Source organism: Typopeltis vanoorti, chromosome 8, assembly GCF_054136105.1.
Source record: "Typopeltis vanoorti isolate ZY-2024b chromosome 8, IOZ_Tvanoo_1.0, whole genome shotgun sequence".
Classification (NCBI taxonomy): Eukaryota; Metazoa; Arthropoda; class Arachnida; order Uropygi; family Thelyphonidae; genus Typopeltis; species Typopeltis vanoorti.
The window spans coordinates 1,721,929-1,745,015 of NC_143556.1; the positions used below are offsets into that span (position 1 = coordinate 1,721,929).

The following is a 23,087-nucleotide window of genomic DNA, read 5'->3' on the forward strand; positions in this document are numbered from 1 at the left end:
GAGGAAAGAGTGCTGTAAAAGGAGTTAGAGATGATAAAGGTGACATGAAAACAGGAGAAAAAGATATCCTTGAAGTATGGAGTAATTACTTTGAAAAACTGCTAAATGAAACAAGCAGTGATGACAGCACAGTGATAAAAAACACTGACCAGGCATGCAGTCAGGAATACATATCCATACTTCAAGTAGAAAAATCCATCAAAGGCTTGAAATGTGGAAAGGCAGCAGGAGTAGGTGATGTTCGACCAGAAATGCTAAAGTATGGTGGTATAAAAGTCTTACAGTGGCTGCACTGCATAGTTCAGAAAGCCTGGACAGAGGGACAAATTCCCGATGATTGAAGTAGAGCTCTCATAGTACCCATATATAAAAAGGGAAATAAAACTGAATGTGAGAATTACAGAGGTATTTCCCTACTGAGTGTTCCTGGCAAGATCTATGCAAGTATACTTGAGAAACGGTTGAGAAGAATTGTGGAAGAAAAGCTTGGTGAAGAACAAGCTGGATTCAGGCCAAATAGAGGCTGTCCGGATCAGATCTTCACTTTACGACAAATAGTCGAGAAAGCATGGGAATATAACAAAGATCTGTATTTAAGTTTTGTCGATTTGGAAAAGGCATATGACAAGGTGCCAAGAGAGAAGCTATTCAATACGATGCAGTTATATGGTGTCAATGGGGCATTATATCAAGCAATACTTAGTCTTTATTTGAATTGTAAGTCAGCAGTTAGAATTGAAGGAAGTACAGGAAGATGGTTTAATGTTAAATCTGGTGTGAGACAAGGATGTACATTATCCCCTCTGTTATTCATTATCTATATGGATCACATTATGAAGGAAAGTGGTATTAAACCCGATATCAAAATTGGAGATGTTAATGTCAGCTCTTTGCTTTATGCGGATGATGTTATACTTCTAAATAAATCTGCTACAAGTCTGCAAGATTCTCTGACTAAATTGAATAGCTGTTGTAATAGATATGGTATGAAGGTCAGTAATAAAAAGACAAAGACAATGAAAATAGGCAGAATCATTGAAAATGTCAACTGTGTTGTGAATGGAGAACCTGTGGAACAAGTAAAACATTTCAGTTACTTAGGAACGATTTTTACTGAAAATGGTAAATTAAATATAGAAATAGACAACCGAATCAGCAAAGCTGGTATGGTGGGAAGTCAATTGAATAAATTCATATGGAATAAGAGGGAAATTAGTCAGAACACTGAATTAGCTATATACAAGACAGTGTTCAAACCAGTTTTAACTTATGGGAGAGCTGCGTCAGAAGTAAAACACTTGACCAAAGACTAGAGACCGCAGATATGAGAGTCCTGAGAAAGATGTGAACAGATGGCATCAATGGCAATATCATATTAAAAATGAGGATATTAGGAAAGAACTTGACATTGTCAGCATCCAGGAATGCGTTAGCAGAGCTAATCTCAGGTGGTATGGTCACTTAAATAGAATGGGAGAGGAAAGATTAGCAAAACAAGTGTTCTCTGCCAGGTTGGCAGGAAAACGACCCAGAAGAAGACCAAGATATAGTTGGATTGATACGGTACAAAGTGCCTTAGACGATAGAAATATAAGATCTGATAATGTTGGAGTCTTGACAAGTAACAGACTGATTTGGAGGAAAACTGTAGATAGGAAGTTAGTAATGATGTAAATTTTTCATGTAGTACTGTCATATCCTGTACACCCCTTGAGGATACATGGCAGGAATTTGATGATGATGATGATCAAAAATAGTTTTTAATAATATTATTTACTAATATTAATTTGTAGCACATGGCAACAGTTTTTAATTAATAAACCACCGATTGCTATATGTACGTTGTATTCCCGTTTCTTTGATTTGCTTGTTTCTACGCACTGATGATGTACTGTTATTTTCAGTATGAAATATCTGTAATTTACTGTGGTTATCATGTTATTTGTTGTTTATAGTTATGCCACAGGTATACCTTTAAAGATAATGAGTGATAAATCAAAGAGAAAATTTACTACCTAATTAAAGTTTGGATAGTCAATTAGCCAAACTACCCTTTAAACTTACCCACTAAGAATGCTGGTGGTTTGTTGAGAAGGCCTCAATGCTATACCTGATCAAATGTCAGGAGATGTCAAGAGCAGTGGCACCAGTTTTTACAAATATTTTTGATGCCTCTCCAGGAGTGCAGATATAGTCTATATCTGCTGTCTAAAGTGACAGAATCCATACTGGTGGTCATTGATTGAGTAATGGGGGTATCTTTGACAGTCACCTATATTGAGTATCATCATCAGCCTCTGTCCACTGCTGGACAAAGGTGTTTTCCAAATTCCTTCATTCTGACCCATCTTGAGATTCTCTGTGCCACTGTGTTTCAGCCTCCTTAATCTCATTCTCCCACCATCTCTCTGGTCTTCCTGTAGCTCTTTCCATTTCTAGTATACCATTCAGATATCAATTTTGTCAATTTTTTTAGTATTATTCTTGTATTATGACCTGCCCATTGCCATTTGGATCTTTTAATGGCTGTTACAATATGTCTCAGCTTTGTCTGAGCCCTGACCTAAGCATTGCACTTTCTATCTTGAATACTAAGCAGTGCTCTTTCCTTTTGCCTTTGCATAGCTCTCAGCTTGTCGGTCAATAAAACATTGACCGACAAGCTGAGTTCACATTTCATTTCCACTGCATCATATTCAGTATAGATGCCCATATTCAGGAAATTGAGAATTTACTAAATTTCCTGAATATAGGGCTGTTTCCATGCTGTGGGAAACAGATGCCAGTTAAATATTATTATTATTACCTGAGATTGCCAGGAAATCAAGGACTCATTGTGTTAGGTCATAAATCATCCACACTACCTGTCAGACTTGGTTCAGTGAAATGGCTGAGCAAATTTTAATAAGCTCAAATATCATATCCATCATGCAATGGGGAAAATTATCATTTTGCCAATAAGAGTAGTCTAACTATTACAAAAATAAAGAAAAAAGAATTTTTTTTTCTTTTTTTTTTGACAGTAAAAATGGAATTATAATATGTGGGAGGATAAGGAACTTATCAAGCAGTATTGAGCTTAGGACTACTTAATAATAAAAATTACTCTCCTGCGCTCTGCAGTACACTGATTGAAAGGGTAATCATATGCAGTATGATTTGAAATTGTTCAGAGTAGAATTTTTTATGGGTAATATTTACATTACTGTCACAGCAGTTATTGCGATGTCTGTGACATTTATCCTTTCTTTCATGCTTACACGGTGATCAGAATACATTATGCAAATTATGGAAACAACTACCGTGTTAGAGTAAAACTTTAGTTTAATATAAACCAAAATAAACACTCTACATTTTGACCTTCACATCAAGGTCATCATCTGGAGTATACACATATATACAAAGAAACAAGCTGCACTACAATTACATGGCATGCTAAAGTTACTGATCAACCATTTGGCCAATAGTTAAAACTATTGGCCGAAACCCAGAAGGAGATAAAGGGAGAGATAGTAGAAATAAGCCAATATTTTATCCAGTGGTTTTCACAGAGGATCAGAAAACATGATTCTCATTTGTATAGAAAGTTGTCTGTATTTAAAACATTCAGACTCTGTGTGGATTTGTTAATATTTTTTTTTGCATTTGTTTAATACTTCAATGCATGCTGGGAATAAAGGTGAAGTTTTGTCTCAAGATACTTATGATCATACTTATGGTTGCTGAAATTTTTTCTTCTCTATTTTTATATGCATGCTATTAAAGCAGGCATATCAAAATGGAGAAGGCTTGAATAATGGCAGAAATTTTGAACCAAGTAGAGAATGAAAGTCTTCATTTCTTCTAGAATAATTTCTGTAACTCATCAGAACAAGTGTTTAGATTAGAAGGATAGAAGCAATAGTCTAATCATAGAAAGGAAAAGTTCAGGAAAGGTCATCCTACTTGATAGTTATGGAGCAAAAAGACATGAGAATGGCTGAGTTGAAGGTCTTCTGTGGAAGAGGAAAATACACTTGATAATCTTGTACATAATGGCTTATGTACAAGATTATGCCAGAACAGTGCTAAATCTGCATTGTTAAATTGCTTTAAAATAGTTATTCTTCATTCATCTAGTTTTCTTACTTAGTTATATGAGCCTAATATTTGATATAAGGCACCTGGCTTATTAGCTACTTTTTTTCCTCCCCTGAAATTCATACCAATTTATAAAATATATTTATCTGTTCTTGATCTATATACCTCACTGCAGTTGTCATTAAAATAGCACATACAATGTTTTATGTTACTTTCATATTTCTATGTTTCATGCTTTATATAATAATTACATTCACAAAATGAAAGCATTGTATTAGTATTCATATTTTTATATTAAAAAAAATTCTAAAAACATCTCAGATGTAAGAGAAATAAGATATGAGAAGGTGGAAAGTAAGCTGCAATTTAGAAGCATCTGCTTAGTTGATACTGTTGTTTTAATTGTTGAGAGTTTAAATGTCCTTTTACAATTCCAGCCAATAACAGTCCATATAAAAATACCAGCTATTTAGCTGCATCTGAATTGCATGATATCTCTTATTTTCTTAGCACTTTTTTTACTGTTGCTTTAGTTTTACATTTAGATGTAAAATAAGTAAATAAATAAAATAAATCTGCTATTTATATCAAAATTTATCTTTTTTTTTTAAAAAAAAGTTTCCTTTTTCCAGATTTTAAATGGAACAGTTGATGATTTGGCTCACTCTAAAGATGCTGCTATACAGATTATGCTTGACCATCTCAAATCAAACATGACAGAGGGCGACTTTCTGGAACTGATCAAAGCTTTGGACATAAATACTGAAGCGCCCTCCATTTCATTTCTTTTTGATTCCATGAGTAAAGTGTCTTCAAAAGATTCAAAGTAAAAAAAAAATATATATATATTACTCTGTTGTTTTTTTGTTTATTTGCTTTTAAATTAAAGTAATATTAACTCTGAAAAGGATTCAGCAGACCTGTACCATGTGCTTTTCATTAGAGTATTCAGATTTAGTTAACAGTTATTGTGAACTGTTTACACCCTTTTTTGCTGATGAATAGAATTTTGAAATTGTTTAGATAATACATTAGCTTACAATAATACTGTATAATGTAAGCTTTAGGCAAAAGAGCATTGGCTTATGTACAGTGAGTTTCACAGACACACCTGTAAATTTCTTGAAATATGAAGATATTGAGGAGAAATGTTAGGAAGGAGGAAAATGGATGGATTGAATATTGCATTGAGTGATTGAATCTTTTTTTTCTGACCATCATTTCTGCATGATTAATTTTTATTATTATTCTGTTTGCCAGATTTGGTTAGCTAAATGTTGAAGATTAGAGAAGGCCTTCTCTGCTCTTTAACTGCCAGATTGTCAGTTGAATCTCACCATGGGCAGATGTTGTGAATGTCTATTTCATGGTGTATTACCGCCCGCTGTACTTAATGGCAGTCTGAAGGAATTTGAGAGGCTTTCAGAATTCCATATTTATTATTATTATTATTATTATTATTATATGGGCACCTCCTTACAGAGGTAGAGGTTTTTTTCTCCCAGAAACTCATGTTTTTCTCATGAAAAACCATCCAGTAGAACACATGCAATTTACAGACAAGAATACTTGGAGGCATAGGGGTAACTGCCTTATCCTCTATATTACGGTTGAGAAGTGCAAGAATGCTTGGAAGGCTATAGGTACTTCAGTGCCTGTTAAAGCCACTGATGGATGGATATGAGTACCTCCATGGAGTCCAAAGACTCAATTTGGGAGACCCAATCTATCCACATAATTATACCTCTCCTTGAACCATATTAACAGACAAAATACTCGCAACTGACTCTGGCGACCCATTCCACTCACAACTCTCCTAGCAAAAAATCTAGTCCTCACACTCCTACTTACCACACCTTTATTCAACTTCCAGGGATGACCCCTTGTTCTCGTCCCTCTAGCCAAGTGCTGAAACATTTCCCCAGCATCTACCCTTTAAGCAACTTAAATGTTTCTATCACATCCCCTCTTTTTAAATACAAAATTAATGACGGAAAATCTCATGTAAAAAGATTTTTTTAATAGTATAATTTTCGCCTGTGTGTCACAGGCATCTCAGTACATGTTAAGCTCAAATTAAACAATAACTCTTAATTCCAAAAAGCGCCGCCTAAGTAGCTAGTGTAAGATAACTAAAAAGGTCAATAAAATTTCCTAACAAAAAAAAATGCTATATATACAATAAAAAGTTAGTACTTTACAAATCAGCTAATCTTTCCTATCTCCCATAAAGGGGATAGAATAGATGTAAACCATCGGATGAAAAAGGTGAAGATTTTTCTGTTTTCAACTCCTTTTGTTCTTCAGACGATCTCTCACAGTAAGAAAACTGCAATATATTCTTCCTTTCTATCTAATGGATACAAAAATTCCTTCATCGAAAGAGCTTTGAGTAATTTTAATGTCTTCCTCTTCAAATACAGAAGAAATAACGCACATTCCTATCCCTTATGTATACCTTTCTCACTTCTCCTAAGGACAAGCTTCCACATCTTAATTATCCAGGTGTCTACCAGATTCCTTGCTCTTGTGGATTATCTTATTTCAGACAAACAGGAAGATCTGCCTCTATTCAACTAGAAGAACACCAGTCTCATATTCAGTACCTTAAACCTGAACAGTCTGGACTTGCAGAACATGCCATCTTAACCAGACATAGAGTTCATTGGAAAAAGACAAGAGTCCTTCATAAAAGTCGGTTCCGCATAGAATGGCTTTATAAAGAAACATGTGAAACTTTACTCCACTCTCCTAACTTAAACAGTTCTGATGGTTTACATCTATCCCCTTTATGGGAGATAGTACTTTACAAATCAGCTAATCTTTCCTAACTTTTTATTGTATATATAGTTTTTTTTTTTTTTTTTTTTTTTTTTTTGTTAGGAAATTTTATTGACCTTTTTAGTTATCTTGCACTAGCTACTTAGGTGGTGCTTTTTGGAATTGTGAGTTATTGTTTAATTTGAGCTTAACATGTACTGAAGATGCCTGTGACACACAGGTGAAAATTATACTATTAAAAAAATCTTTTTACATGAGATTAATTTTGTATTTATATGTCTGCTCACGGTATTCCCTTATTAAGAGTTATCCTTTCTTTTTCTCCTATCAACCAATTTCTGCAATCCACACTCAATCTATCCTCATAGGGAACATTCCACAGGCCACTCGCTATCTTGGTCACTCGTTTCTGAATCCTCTTCATCACTTCCTCATCCCCAAAAAACCCAGAGGACCAGACTTGAGCACAATAATCCAGATGTGAGCATATCAAGGCCTCATAAAAAGAAATAATAATTTCCTTATCTCTATTTGTTTCGTCGATCTTTGTTATATTCCCATGCTTTCTCGACTATTTGTTGTAAAGTGAAGATCTGATCCTGACAGCCTCTATTGGCCTGAATCCAGCTTTTCTTCCACAATTCTTCTCAATCGTTTCTCAAGTATACTTGCATAGATCTTGCCAGGAACACTCAGTAGGGAAATACCTCTGTAATTCTCATATTCAGTTTTATTTCCCTTTTTATATATGGGTACTATTAGAGCTCTACTCCAATCATCGGGAATTCGTCCCTCTGTCCAGGCTTTCTGAACTATGCAGTGCAGCCACTGTAAATACCACCATACTTCAGCATTTCTGGTCGAATATCATCTACTCCTGTTGCCTTTCCAAATTTTAAGCCTTTGATGGCTCTTTCTACTTCAAGTATGGATATGTATTCCTGACTGCATGCCTGGTCAGTGTTTTTTACCACTGTTCTGTCATCACTGCTTGTTTCATTTAGCAGTTTTTCAAAGTAATTACTCCATACTTCAAGGATATCTTTTTCTCCTGTTTTCATGTCACCTTTATCATCCCTAACTCCTTTTACAGCACTCTTTCCTCCATTCCTAAGCTTCTTCAACAACCTCCAGAATATTTTGCCACCTTCTTGATATTTATTTTCTATATTCTTGCCAAAGTCCTCCCATGACTTTTGTTTAGCTAGTTTTACACAGTGTAAAATATAGTCTTATGATTTCCATTGACCATTTACACAGTGTTTAGCATTCATTCTTGCATTTGTCTCTGTATTCTCTAAGAGTACAAGCTGACTTATTTGCCAGGAACTTTTGATATGCTTTCTTCTTTTCCTTCACTACCTCTTTAACTTCCTGTGTCCACCATGGAGTTCTATTTTTTTATTATTAATTATTGCTTATTAATTACTTGTTTAATTAAATAATTACTTGTTTATTAATTATTATTATATACAGGCTTCCATGAGATTAGGAACTTATGGGGGGAAGGTCACTTCTTGATATACAACATCTAAATATGCATCATATCTTTTGAAAACATTCACTGAAGACACTTATAATTTCCATTGACAAATTATTCCATTCACTCACCACATCTTCTTTTCTTCTTTGGTGCATCAATCCGGAGATTGGTAAATATAGCAGCACATCACAACATCCTGTCTTGTGACCTTCTTTTTATCTCTTCATTACTCTTAGCACCAGTTAGCATCATTATGTTATTTATATATGAAATTCTTGGTCTGCATCGTGGACTCGTTCCTTCTACAGTCCACTCCATTATTCTGTAATCAGTCCCCCCATGCCTCGAATGGTGTCCAATTAGTCTTTTTCTTCTCTTATTGACGTGTTTCATTAATGACCACTCTTCATGAACTATATTTAGAACTTCTTCATTACTTTTCCTTTCTGTCCAACTAATTTTCATCATCTTTCTCCAGCACCAAAGTTCAAATGCCTCCAACTTTTTCATGTCCTGTATAGTTAGAGTCCAGGCCTCACAACCATATAATGCAATGCTCCATATGTATGTTTTCAGTAGCCTTTTTTTTGAGCTGGATGCTAAGTCCTTCACTGGTAAAAATGTTTCTTCTGTTATAGAATGCTTTTTTAGCTAGGATTATTCGTGCTTTAATATCTAATTGGTTTCTTCCATCTTCTGTGATAAGACTTCCAAGATATTTAAAAGAGGATACCTGTTGGAGTAGGTTATTATTTATTTCCAGGTTTATTTTCATTGGGTTTGCTTTACTTGTAATTAATAATTTTGTTTTCTTATAATTAATTTTTAGGCTGTACTGTGTGAAGATTTCTTCCATCTTTGTTAGGGTGGCTTTCAGTTTGTTTTCGTTATCAGCTAAAACTGCTATATCATCCGCAAACCGTAGCCAGTTAATATCAATTCCATTTATCTTAATTCCTGTTACTATTAGTTCTTTCAGTTTATTTATTGCATCTTCAATGTACAGATTAAACAATATGGGTGAAAGAGAGCACCCTTCTTTTACACCTCTACGTATTTTTGCTATTGCGGTTTTTGTTGTATTGCTGGCTGCTTCTATTAGGGCTTCTTGATGCTTGTAAAGATTAAATATGAGCCTTCTATCTCTCCACTCTACCTTTATTATTTTTAGGAGGTGAAGCATTTGATTCCAGTCAATACTATCGAAAGCTCTCTCCAAGTCGAGAAAGACTATCAGAGTATTTTGATTCTTCTCCAATCTTCTTTCAATAACTGTTCTTAGAGCTAGGATTGCTTCTCTTGTCCCCTGCTGTTTCCTGAATCCAAACTGGTGATTGCCAACATATTCTTCAACCTTCTTTGTTAGTCTTTTTTGTATAATTTTGAGTAGTATTTTTGAAGCATGTGATATTAAGCTTATTGTTTGATGATTTTCACACTGTTTGCATTATTTACTTTAGGAATGGGTATGATAGAGTATTGTGTTAAATCTTTGGGGATGATCTCTGTTTCATAAATATCTTTTATGATCTTGAAAAGGTATGACTTAGTTATGTTTACTGAGTATTTTATTAATTCTGAAGGGATGTTATCAGTGCCTGGCGCCTTGTTAGTTGACAATTCATTCAGTGCCCATTCAAATTCGTCTTTTAATATAGTTGGACCAATTTCTTCCACATCAAGTCTTGTTTCATCTTTTATAGCCTAGATCTGTTCCATTATATAGATCTTCTAAGTACTCCTTCCATCTTTCCAAAATTTCTTCCTTATCTATAAGTATGTTCCCGTGTTTATTTTTGATAATTGTACTTCTTGTCTTGTTTTTCTGGCTTATTCCTTTTATAATGTTATAAGCTTTATCGATTCTTCCAGTCTTTATTAGATCTTCTATTTCTTTACATTTCTCTGTATACTATTGTTCTTTTGCTTCTTTACACTTTCTATTTATCATATTTTTTATATGTTTATATTTGTCTTTGCTTTCTTCCTTTAGGGAAGTTTTGTGTTAAATCTAGAATGTCCTGGGTGATCCATGGTTTTTTTATTTACTTCTTCCTTAATCCTATGCCGTCATTGGCAGCCTTGATGATTGTTTCCTTTAAATGAGTCCATTTTTCTTCTGTTTTAATGCTTTCATCAGTTTGCTGTTTATAGTTTCTATGGTTTTCCTCTGTTTTCAGGTTACTTATGTTCCATTTGGGCCTTTTCCTTGGTTATGCAGGTTTTTAAATTTCAGATTACATTTCAATAAAACCAAATTGTGGTCACTGTCAACATCAGCTCCCGGGTAACTTTTGCATGATTTTACTTGATTTTTAAATCTATTTCTTGTCATAATGTAATCTATTTGGTACCTTCCTGTATCCCCTGGCATTTTCGAAGTATACTTTCTTCTTTTTGGTACCTCATACCAGATATTAATAATGATCAGATTGAATTTGTGGCAGAACTCTAAAAGTCTATCTCCTCTTTCATTTCGGCATCCAAGTCCATACTTTCCCACCTCTCTACCATCTTTGCCTTCACCATTGATTGCATTCCAATCCCCTTCTTGGTTACCACATGCCATGAGAAGTGGTTTTTTGGTTACTCACCACATGCCATGAGAAGAAACCTTTTTCTGGTATACTTCACAACACCAGAGGGACAAAGTAACAAAATAAACTGCCTGCGTGTTTGGTTTGGCACACTCAGCACACTCTACAACCAACAAGCTGTGGGTTTGAATACTGCTATGGACAAGGATGCTTGTAAATGCCTTTAGGCGGGAGATGAATTTGACTTCTTCGTGTGAGACCACAACTCCAATTATTGGAAACCTAAGGTGGGTTTTTTTATGCGATTCCCACTCACAAAAAAGTTTTTGTACACCTGTATTACATTAGTATTTGTGAGTGAGCTAAAGATTATTTTTATTTTTATTAATTTTATATATTTTTTAAAATAAATTTTTTATACAGTCAGTTAACCTATTCCTTAGCCAAGTATATAATTTCTTGGTATCTTTAATTTATAGTATAACTTAGTGAAAAAACTTCCAACAAAGATAGAAATTCTTCAAGCCACTGCAGGCCTCCAATAAATAGAACAGTTGCCACACACACTGGGTGATGAAGTTAATTTCCCACCTAAAGATAATCACAAACATGCCCACATCAGGATTCAAACCTGTGACATGTTGGTTGGAGAGGGAATATGCTAACCACTTAGCTGGCCATCCAACACTGACAATCAGTTGTGTGGGAACAAAAAATAAAATTGTAATGGACATAAGAAAAGAATTAAAGCTGTCTGATAACCTGTGCTGTTTGGAGGGGAAAAGTTGGAATTGTGTTAAGTTGGAATTGGTCTTTAAATGGTTGTTTCTCAGACTTGCAATAGCATTATACTGTGCAATACTGTTGCTGTCCTTCCCATTATGCCGCAAATTGCATCCTTTGCACAGCATGTTCAGTGTCAGAACATAGCTGGTCAGGACTGATGTTGTACACATACTTCATTATGCTGTGTTTCAGCACTTGCAAGTTATCAGGATGATCCCAATAAACCCTAGCTTTGAGAAATCCCCAGAGCCAAAGATCACAGGGGATTATATCAGTTGAACAAGGCAGCCATGCAGTGGGAAATGCACTGCTTATCACTCTGGCTTCCGTGAAATGTTATTCAAGAACCTCTTGTACAGATTGACCAATGTGTGGAGGGGCCCCATCCTGTGTGAAAATGACTGAATCCATGCACAGACACTGCTGTAGCTGTGGCACAAAAAAATTGTTTATCATATCACACAACCTCGCAGCGGAATCCAACTTGCAAATGTCCTTAAAGAAGAATTGCCCAATGATAAATGAGAAGCTGTAAATCTTCTTCACCAGACAGTAAATTTGGGTGAATGCAAAGGAATTTGTTGGATTGAATGCAGGTTTTGCATAGCCCATACCCAGCAATTGTGAGTATTCAGAGCTTTGTTTAGGTGAAAATGAGCCTCATTTCCCCACAAAATCATCCATGACCATGCAGCATCCAACTCTTCTCGAGCAAGGAATGTTAAATTGAACGTCAGTCAATTTTCAAAGTTCTGCTGATGCAGAATCCTGTGTCAGGGTTATTTTGAATGAGTAGAAATGCAGAATCTTCTGTAGAATTTTTCAGACAGTTGTGTATGCCACATCCATGCATCTTGATATAGCACATGCACTGCAGGACCATGCTTATTCATGGCCTGCTGTTGTGGAGTAGTATATTATGCATGCGAATGATATAATTTAACTTTTTATTTTATTTTAGTAAAATTTTTATTTTAAATTTTCTATCCATACATATGTTTATATCCATGTAATGTAACATGCCTTGCATTGTATTGCCAGTGAGCTATGCTTATGGTTTATTATTATTATGTGGGTATCTCCATGAAGTCAGATAACTCATCATAGGAGACTCACTAACCTTTATGCACACAATGCCTGTCATGCCTTCTTAAAAACATTCATTGTCAGGGCACTCACAATTACTGGCAATCCATTTAACTCGTTCACCTCTCTTCAGGCAAAAAAAATCTAGTTTGCACACCCTTACTAACCATACTCATACCCAACGTTCAGGGATGACTCCTAGTTTCTCTCTGTCTCTTTATTTGTCATATGTTGAAAAATTTCTTTTATGTCAGTCTTTTAGAACCCCTTTAGTAACCTATAAGTTTTTCATATCCCCTCTTTTCTTTCTTATCAATAAAACTTTGCAAGTGGGTTGCAAAGTTTTTTGTTTACAGTCTCTGGATCCTCTCCATCACCTCCTGATCCTCGAAAACCCCAGGTAACTAAATCTCTGCACAATAGCCAAGATGTGGTTGAAATATAACCTTATAAAAAAGGATAACACCCTCCCTATCTTTACTTCTTAGTTTGAAGGATTAATTGGATGTTGAAGAATACACTATTTTGCCGACATTTGCAATATAGCTTTATAGCTGTATTAATGGCTATGTTTACTGTTTTCCACAGGTTCCTAACAGTATTATGTGACTGGCAGAAGAATGCCAAGAGAAAGCATGTTGTATTGCTGGTTGTCATTCCATTCTTCCTTCATATAACTGTCCATTTTGACGTGATAAGATACTCATCATGAAACCAGTGTGCCCATTTAGTAAAATGAGTCTCACACTAGGTGATGAAAAATGTCTACTGCTTTGATTTTTACACCCATTGCAGGGAGATTCGAACCTGCATACCCTGCTGGTTGGGTAGCAGGTACTCTGTTCATTCAGATAACCAGAACTGGTCCTGACCTAATCAAATCATCTCATCTTCATGTTTCATTCTATTTACCTCTGTTCTTTGGAACAACCTTTATTACATTATTATCATCAATAGCAATGACATCTAGCTATTTTAGAAACCTCATTCATCAACCATTTGTCCACACACACACACATGGTGCTGTTCTTCTATATAGGTCTTGCAATCTCTCTCTATGTGAGGTGGATACATATATATATATATATATATATATATATATATATATATATATAATTATTATTTGACACATCCAGGGAGTCCAAAGACTCATCGAGGGAGAGTGTGCCAACAGCATCAAACGATTGGACCCCGTCCAACTAATAACTGCACTCAAACTTACTTAACTGAGCCATTAGTAGCAGAGGCTCTACCAATCAACCAACCTTTGCCGGTGGGAGGAGCATTCTCTGAGGTCTGGGTAACTTCAGCCAGCTAGCCAATTATCAAGAGATTTAGTATCCCTTATTCTGAATTCTAGTTTTAACCAGATTTTATAATTTTGGTCTCTGTTGATATCAACTGTATCTTTCTCTCTTATAGGATTTTATCACATTACTCATTAAACGACCGTATTAACACTATAGTTCTATCATTTATATATCATTTGTTATATCTTGGTCGATGTTTAAATTAAGCTATTTTTTATATTTTTTTTTATTTCTTTATAGAAGCAAAGATGATGATAGCAACATTTCACTTGATTTAATTCATGATGACTTATTGAAATCTCCTACTGAGAAGATGTTCAAGGAAGAAGTATAATTTTATTTCAAAATTGTATTATATTATATATTCCCATTTTGTTTATGATTGTGACTACAGTAATATATATGAAGCATAATTGTTGAAAAAATCATAGCATGAATAATAACATCAATTTTACTTTACTTGTGATAATGATAAGGTTTTGTGCTAAAGTTTTTATAAGCATATGATCCATGGGAATGTAAGCTATAATAACCACTCAATGTGGATTTAATACTTACATAATATTTTTATTAAACACAATTTTTGCCTAAATATCAAGGGCATCTTCAGTATGTCTTTCAAATTAAACAAGTTGAAGAGAAACTGGAAAACTGAACAGTGAAAGTGCATGAGCTGTATTTACATGATATAGAGTTGCAAAGTCTAAAATAGATTAAGCATAATTGGATAAATTTAAACGAGAATGATGGAGACAGTATGTTCCGCAAGTTCTGACTCATGGAATTTAACATAATATTGAAGCATTCATCACGATGAATAGCTTCCAGTCATGTAGCTAGTTCCGGTATTGAGACCATATCTTTTAATATAATTAACAAGTTTAATAAAATATAACCTTACATGTTACGTAAGTTGTTAGACTTACATTGTCAGGGATATTAGCAAAAGTTCTACAGTTCTACAATTAATTACACATATTAGATGTTATCATAACTTCATAGTTCATACATATAAATAAATAACCAGAATAAAAACATTAAATTAATTACTGTATATGTGTTGGAATGATGCTTGCTGCTGTCACATTCTGTAGCATTACACATATCGCATTTTAGTTCTGCAGAAGTTAGATTTTTAATGAAAGCAGACCAAACTTGGTGTAGGATTTTGTTACGTGGCATGGGGATCTGTAGCATTTCAGAGGCTTCCTTGAACTTTCTTGTAAAACAATTATGATCAATCCTATCCTATCCTTCTCGTCCATCCTAGGATGGGTTGAGTCCCTCCTAATGAGGAGTTACTGGCGTATTAATGCAACCGGTTCACCACTCCTCTGCTGCATCCCCTAATTGCGATTTTCATGACTGTAATCCGTGTGTGTTCACGAAGCCGGTTTGCCTGCTTGCAGGATGAAAAACCTCAGATAAACTGGGGGGAAAAACCCTGCTGTCCACGCCCAAGACCGGCTAACTTGACTATGTCTGAGAAAGATCCTTGAGCTCCTCACGTCATCGACGGGAATCGAACCTAGGCCACTCCTTCCTCAGCCATACGGTTGCGAAGCGCATAGCCACTAGGCTAAACGTGTGGACATACTATGATCAATATATACTTTTTTGCCAAATCTGATTTATGCTGTCTTTTTTTTTTTTTTTTTTTGACATCTCTTACGTATCAGACATGCAGATCTCTCCCAATCTTCGTGTTTGGTCTACTTAACAAATGACATAAGAGCAATGAATCTCAGATCTCATGGGATGATGTGGAGGTTTTTGTGGATGTAAGAATCTGGAGATTTTATGCAATGGTAAAAAAGCCACTTTAATGTTATATTCACATAGCAGCTTTGTCACTTTGTATGTAAAATTTGCTTAGCTGCATTCTTAAAATCTTGTTTAAGTACAGGAGTGGTAGGAGTTGTATTAAGAATTTTGTTGATCATCTTGGGTTCATAACAGTCTATGATAAAAATTAATTAAAAAGAAGGGCTATGATGGCAAACAATTTGATGCATAGGCTATGCAGAAGGAATGGATGTGAATTTTTGGATGTGTGGAGTGAGTTTGAGGGAAGATTGGATTTGTATAAGAGGGATGGCCTACATCTGAATGTGTTTGGTGTTGGAGTCTAGAAATCTGTGCTAGGTCTCTGGTATGAGACCTAATACAGAGAGTCAGGGAAACTAAATTATAAAGGGAGAAATGGTGTGAATGTGAGTGCAAGAGCGACGCAATGTTATATAACTGTGTTAATGATGGGAATGGGTTTTGTCATGGAAATGTTGACGAGACGAGAACGATTTCAGGTTTGTGTTCATCTGGTGTGGACCCATCGTGTGTGCAAAGATGTATACATGTATGTATAAGACATTAGAGGGGATAGAGATCTGCAAGTTGTCCAAATGTGTCTGGAGACTGCAAACAAGAGTATACAAAAGAATTCAGGTAGATTATTATGTCTATACATGAATGCTAGGAGTATCAGAAACAAAAGGGTAGAGTTTGTTGTCTTAGTCATATGTTGTGACCTCAGATTGTAGGTATTAGTGAGACCTGGCTATCAGAATCAGACCTACTAACTGCTATCGAGTGTCATGGGTACAGTATTTTTAGGAAGGATAGAGAGGATAGGTGTGCTGCTAATGATGTCGGATGACTTAAATCCAGTTAGAGTTGAGACCTATGATTGTAATACTACTAACAATATTTCATGTGGCAGTGAGTTTGAAGCCATCTGGTGTTGAGGTGGAATCTAACAAGACAAATTACATAATGGGGTGTTGTTACGGACCTGGTGGATTGGTTGCTAGTGATGAAGAAATGCATCACCAAATAGAAAAGATGAACTCAAAAAGAGTAATCATAATGGGAGACTTTAATTATCCAAATATTGATTGGGTAGCAGTAGAATCTCATGAGAAGAATGAAAATGCATTTATTAGCTGTTTTCCTCAAGCAGCATGTGACAGAAGGAAGTCAAAGAGTGCTAGATTTGATTATAGTGTCAGAGGATGTATCAGTTAAAGATGTAACTATTCTGCCTCCAGTTGAAGGTGATCACGCGGTACTTACTTGGGAAGTGACTAAGTTTATGAATGTTTCATTCAGAAAAGGTTACATGCTGAAACTACAAAGCAGGAAATTATGACCAACTGAGGAGTATACTGAGTTCAGTGGAATGGTATTGGTTGCTGGATGGAAAGAATATCGACAGTTCATGGGAATCATTTAAACGATACTTAAATGATGCGATATCAGAATGTGTCCCGAAAGTTCGAAGAATAAATAGAGTAGGAGTCAAATGTATGTGTAATCTTGTTAAGCAAGAGATTCGTAAAAAAAGGATGATGTGGAAGGAATACCGTTTGCATAAGGATGACGTCCATTATGAACGTTATAAGCAGCAGGCTAGAATAGTCACAACTGTTGTACAAAAAGTACATTCTGAGTATGAAAAGAAACTGGCTCTGCTTTGCTAAAGACAACCCACAAGAATTCTATCAATATGCCACAAGTAAAAGAAAGAATGAGTATGAAAGAATAACTCTTCTAAATCCAGATGGCGTTAGGTTACAGATGCAGAAGAGGTTGTTTAGTTAATGAGTGTCCATTTCGTTAAAAGCTATCAACCTGGTGAACGCAACATTGAGCTCACTGTTACCTCTTCACTAGATGAAAAAATGCAGGTGTGTGAGGCCAAGGTATTAGGGCTGTTGCACAAATTGAATAAGAGCAATAGGGACTGATGAAATATCAGCACGTGTGATAAAAGAGTGTTCAGCTGAACTGGCCATTCCTTTGACCAGGATGTTTAATATGAGTCTCAGAACAGGAAGAATCTGCAGGAATGAAAGGAATGCATGGTAATTTCGTTGCATAAGGGCGGTGCAAAGACTGATGTATCCAACTATCGATCAATTAGTATCTCAGGAGTGGTGGTGAAGATTTTGGAAAAATTGGTTAGGGCCCAAATTCAGAAATAGGTTGACAGTGAATCTCTACTTTTGCAATGAACAGCATGGGTTTACTAAGCGAATGTGATGTTTTAGCAACTTGCTCACATTCTATAACAATGTTACCATTGAACTAGACAAGGGGAATAGATACACCATGATACTTTTGGATATTGCTAAGGCTTTTAACAGAATACAGCATGGAAGACTGTTGCATAAATTGGAGAAAAAGGGTTTGGGTTATACAATATTAGCATGGATAAGAGGATGGCTGACTGATAGATATCAAAAAGTGGTATACGGGTGATCTGAGTCTGCAAGGTTATCCCTACTGCATATTTCCACTCAAGGGTGAAGGATGTGGGCTCGGGGTTCCATCACTTAGATGGCTGATCCCACGCCTGTGGCTGTCAAGAATCGCGAAGTTAAAACTATCTTCTTCCCTATCTACAGAGAGGCTTTCTATTGCCTATTAATAGCCTATTTTGTTGAAAATGTCAACTGTGTTGTGAATGGGGAACCTGTGGAACAAGTAAAACATTTCAGCTACTTAGGCACAATTTTTAGTGAAGATGGTAAATTAAATATGGAAATAGACAACAGAATCAACAAAGCTGGTATGGTAGGAAGTCAATTGAATAAATTCATATGGAATAAGAGAGAAATTAGTCAGAACACAAAATTAGCTGTATACAAGGCAGTGTGCAAACCAGTTTTAACTTATGGATCTGAGAGCTGGGTCAGAAGTAAAACACTTGACCAAAGACTAGAGACCACAGATATGAGAGTCCTGAGAAAGATTATAGGCGTGAACAGATGGCATCAATGGCAATATCATATTAAAAACGAGGATATTAGGAAAGAACTTGACATTGTCAGCATCCAGGAATGCGTTAGCAGAGCTAATCTCAGGTGGTATGGTCACTTAAACAGAATGGACAAAGAAAGATTAGCAAAACAAGTGTTCTCTGCCAGGTTGGCAGGAAAACAACCCAGAGGAAGACCAAAATATAGGTGGATTAATACGGTACAAAGTGCCTTAGACGATAGAAATATAAGATCTGATAATGTTGGAGTCTTGACAAGTAACAGACTGATTTGGAGGAAAATTGTAGATAAGAAGTTAGTAATGATGTAAATTTTTCATGTAGTACTATCATATCCTGTACACCCCTTGAGGGTACATGTCAGGAATTTGATGATGATAACTTTAGGCAGGCTAAAGTCTGGTCCCATTATCAAGGTACCTTAATTGAGTCAGCACTCGCAGAACACAAGAGGTGGGCACCTCTGCTGCACTGTTCTGTAGATGGTGCTTCTTTAAAAGAGTCATATCTGGTGCCTCCCCAGCATGATTGGGTAAGGGATGGCACCAGACTCCTCCCTCGGTTCAAGTATATTAACCTTATCAGACGAGGATCAGTGCCATGCCCACTCGAGCCCGCACAGCTCGATGGGGTTGTGATGACTCAAACTGTAGGGCTGGCTGCGACTAAAGTGAGACATTGTCTCATATAGCCCAATGTTGCTTCCGCACCCATGGGGTCCGCGTGCGGAGGCATATCGCCGTGGTCTCCATTCTGAACAAAGGTTGGGAGACCACAGCGGAACCACATTATAGGACCTCCACGATTTTGCGTAAGCCAGACTTAGTGATTAAAAGAGATGGTGACGTTTGGGTAATTGATACCCAGGTGGTGGGAACAGGGCACCCACTAGCCTATAGCCATAATAATAAAGTAAACTATTATTAAAATAACCAAAATCTAGTTAGTAAGATACGGGAGGAGCATGGGGCAACTCCGAGATTTACCAGTGCCACCATCTCTTTACATGACATATGGAGTGCAGATAGTTATAAGGACTTAAAACAGCTTGGGCTTATGCCGAAGGATATAAAAGTTCTTTCCTTCAGGGCCCTACCACACTGGTGACATGGCATTGCCTCCAGAGAATGACTACAATGATAATTAGAACAGGCATAGGGTAAAACATTTGTAAAGGCTTAGCCCTATATCAAGTCTCAATGAGATGTCTGGACATGATGTATGCGTAGTACTGCCCATAACCAGTACAAAGATTATTAAAAAAAGTAACAAGGTTTACCACAAGGATCAGTGCTTAGTTCACTTATTCAATGTGTACATTAATGATATTGGGAAGGATATGACAAGCAACATACAGTTATTTGCAGATGATGTCATAATGCAGAATGATTTGAATAGGCTGGAATTGTGGGCATGGGAAAATGGGTGTCGGTAAATGTAAAGTCATTCACTTCGGCATGATTAGATATCCAATGTCGTATTATATTGGTGGGATTAGGCTAGAAGAAACTGATCAGGCTAGGGATCTTGGAGTGTTAATAGATAGGAAGTTGAAGTTCAGGGGCTATGTGGCAAAGATTGCAAATACAACTCAAAAGATAATTGCAATGCTGAAACAAACATTCACATGTAAAGATAAGGATATTATTTTGCCTCTTTACAATGCCTTGATAAGACCTCACTTGGACTATTGTGCACAGGTCTGGTCTCCTGGTTTCCATTGTGATTCTGATATATTGGAGAGAGTACAAAGGAGAGTGTTAAAAATGATATCAGGATTGTGGAATACTGATTATGAAGACAGATTGAGAATTTGTAGACTGCAGACACTAGCAAACAGGATTGAGACTTGCAAACTTCTGAAAGGGTCATACAGGATTTCAATTGATGGAATTTTTCAATTTATTGAGGGTGGGAAAGGACAAGAAGGCATCCTTGGAAGTTGAGAATGAAGGGTCTGAGAGCTAGATTTTTCTCTCAGAGGATGGTGCATGGTTGGAATGGATTGCCTTTGGATGTTGCGAGTGCAAGCAGTGTGAATGAATTCAAGAATTAGTATGATAGCTGGCATGGGTGTGTGTAGTATGTGGCCTCCCTCGATGAGTCTCTGGCTTCCTGGTGGTCTCTTATAATAATAATAACCATCGAGGATGACGTTATGCCTCAGATAGTGTAGTTCTTCATTCCGGTTTACTGGACATTTTGTATGCTCTATCTCATAATATTTTAATCATGCCTATCTTTTGTATTGGATAATGGTATGAAGTGGCATGTAAAAAAATCTTCCAGTTGCAGTAGGTTTTCTGTATACTGAAAAGGATATTCTTTTTTAAGGATATCAAGGAATGGTAATTTTTTGTGATCTTCCAGTTCAAAATGAATTTTATATTGGGATACAAGTTGTTCAGATAGTCTTTGAAGTGAATTAAGTCATCCATTGTTCCTGATCGAATAACAAAAATATCGTCAATGTAATGTAAACAAGTTTTTGGTTTCTCGTAATGGTTTTTAATAGCATTCATTTTGAAATTTTCCAAAGGGTTGGCCAAAGCTGGAGACAGTGAGGTAAGTTCTTTTTGTTCCCAGTATTTGTCCTGAATATAGAAAAAAAAAAGTGTTGTTTGTACAGTGTTTGAATAGTCTTGGTGTATCTGGTGGGGAAAGATTTACAAGCAGATCCATTGTGTCATCCCTAGGTATGAATGAAGAATGGAAATTTGCTATGTATGTTTAACATGAAGATTGGAGAGATTTTCGCCTGTCTTAGGAAGTAAGAGATGTGGAAAAATGAAGACAGCATAAATCAGGTTTGGCAACAAACAAAAAAACGTTATGTATTGATCATATTGTTTTACAAGAAAGTTCAAGGAAGCCTGTGAAATGCTCCTGATCCCACACAATGTAACAAAAAGCAAGGCTTAATCCTACACCAAGTGTGGTCTGCTTTCATTAAAAATATAACTTCTGCAGACCTAGGATATGATATGTGCTATACTATCAGAATGTGACGGCCGCAACTAGCATTGTTCCAACAGATCTATGCAGTAATTAATTCATCATCATCATCATCAAATTCCTGCCATGTACCCTCAAGGGGTGTACAGGATATGACAGTACTACATGAAAAAATTACATCATTACTAACTTCCTATCTACAATTTTCCTCCAAATCAGTCTGTTACTTGTCAAGACTCCAACATTATCAGATCTTATATTTCTATCGTCTAAGGCACTTTGTACCGTATCAATCCACCTATATCTTGGTCTTCCTCTGGGTCGTTTTCCTTTAATGTTTTTATTCTGGCCATTTATTGATATGTATGAATTATGAAGTTCTGATAACATCTAAATACACTGATGTCCAAAACCTAAGGACAGACACTATTTCTGAAGATTAAAATCACAAATTCAGACGAATCAGCTTGTTGCAATTTGTACAACTGATGATTGTGAGTATAAAGCAACTACACATTCAAATTTTTGAATCACTTGCAAGGTGGTCACTTGTTAGCGCTCAATAGAATAAAAGGCAAATGGCCACCGCTAAGTGAATTGTGTTTGAAGGAAGCTGTTTTCATGAAAGAATAAGATTGCTAACTTTAATATACACCCCTTGAGGATACATGTCAGGAATTTGATGATGATGACTTTAATGTCTTGTAATGTCTCAAAGACATCATCTAAATGATTTCACATGAGGATGAATTATTGGAATAGATGAAGAAGGTGCAATTACTGATATTGCCAGAATTTAGAATCTCACTTAGCATGGCATCCATGCTTCGGGCAGTGTTTCAAACCAATGGAATGTGTTCCAGATGTTTGCTAAGAGGTAACCTTTGCTCTACTATGTAGCATGAAGACAGATTTTTGGTTATAACAGCAAAACATAATCAATGCACTACGACAGGTTAGCTTGCAAGTCAACTCCATTCAAGCACTATGCAGATATCTCGACAAACTGTGGCAAGACATCTACGACAAGTAGGCCAATACACCTGAAAGCCTGTAGTCTCCATCCCTTTATCCACAGCTCATCATAGAGCACATTTTCAGTGGTGTTGTATCCATAAACATTGGACAGGACACCAGTTGGCTAGTGTTACAAATGAGTCATTTTAGTCTTTCCTCCGATTCTAGACAGTGCTTGATCTGCCATTAAAGTGGTACTGCTTACCATTGTGAGAAAGTTCTTGAAATGGATAGGTACAGCACTACTGGGTTCATGGTGTGAGGAGGTATTA

At 36.1% G+C, this 23,087-nt stretch overlaps 1 protein-coding gene across 2 annotated transcripts in view; it reads left to right on the forward strand.

The window, feature by feature from the left end:
• LOC150103676 (uncharacterized) overlaps positions 1-23,087 on the forward strand; it is a 165,191-nt gene that overhangs the window by 122,950 nt on the left and 19,154 nt on the right. For both annotated transcript variants that reach the window (XM_090397045.1, XM_090397044.1), the window contains exons 5-6: positions 4,713-4,906; positions 14,304-14,391. In XM_090397045.1, coding sequence (XP_090253171.1) covers positions 4,713-4,906; positions 14,304-14,391 — 282 coding nt within the window. The remainder of the gene's footprint in view (positions 1-4,712; positions 4,907-14,303; positions 14,392-23,087) is intronic.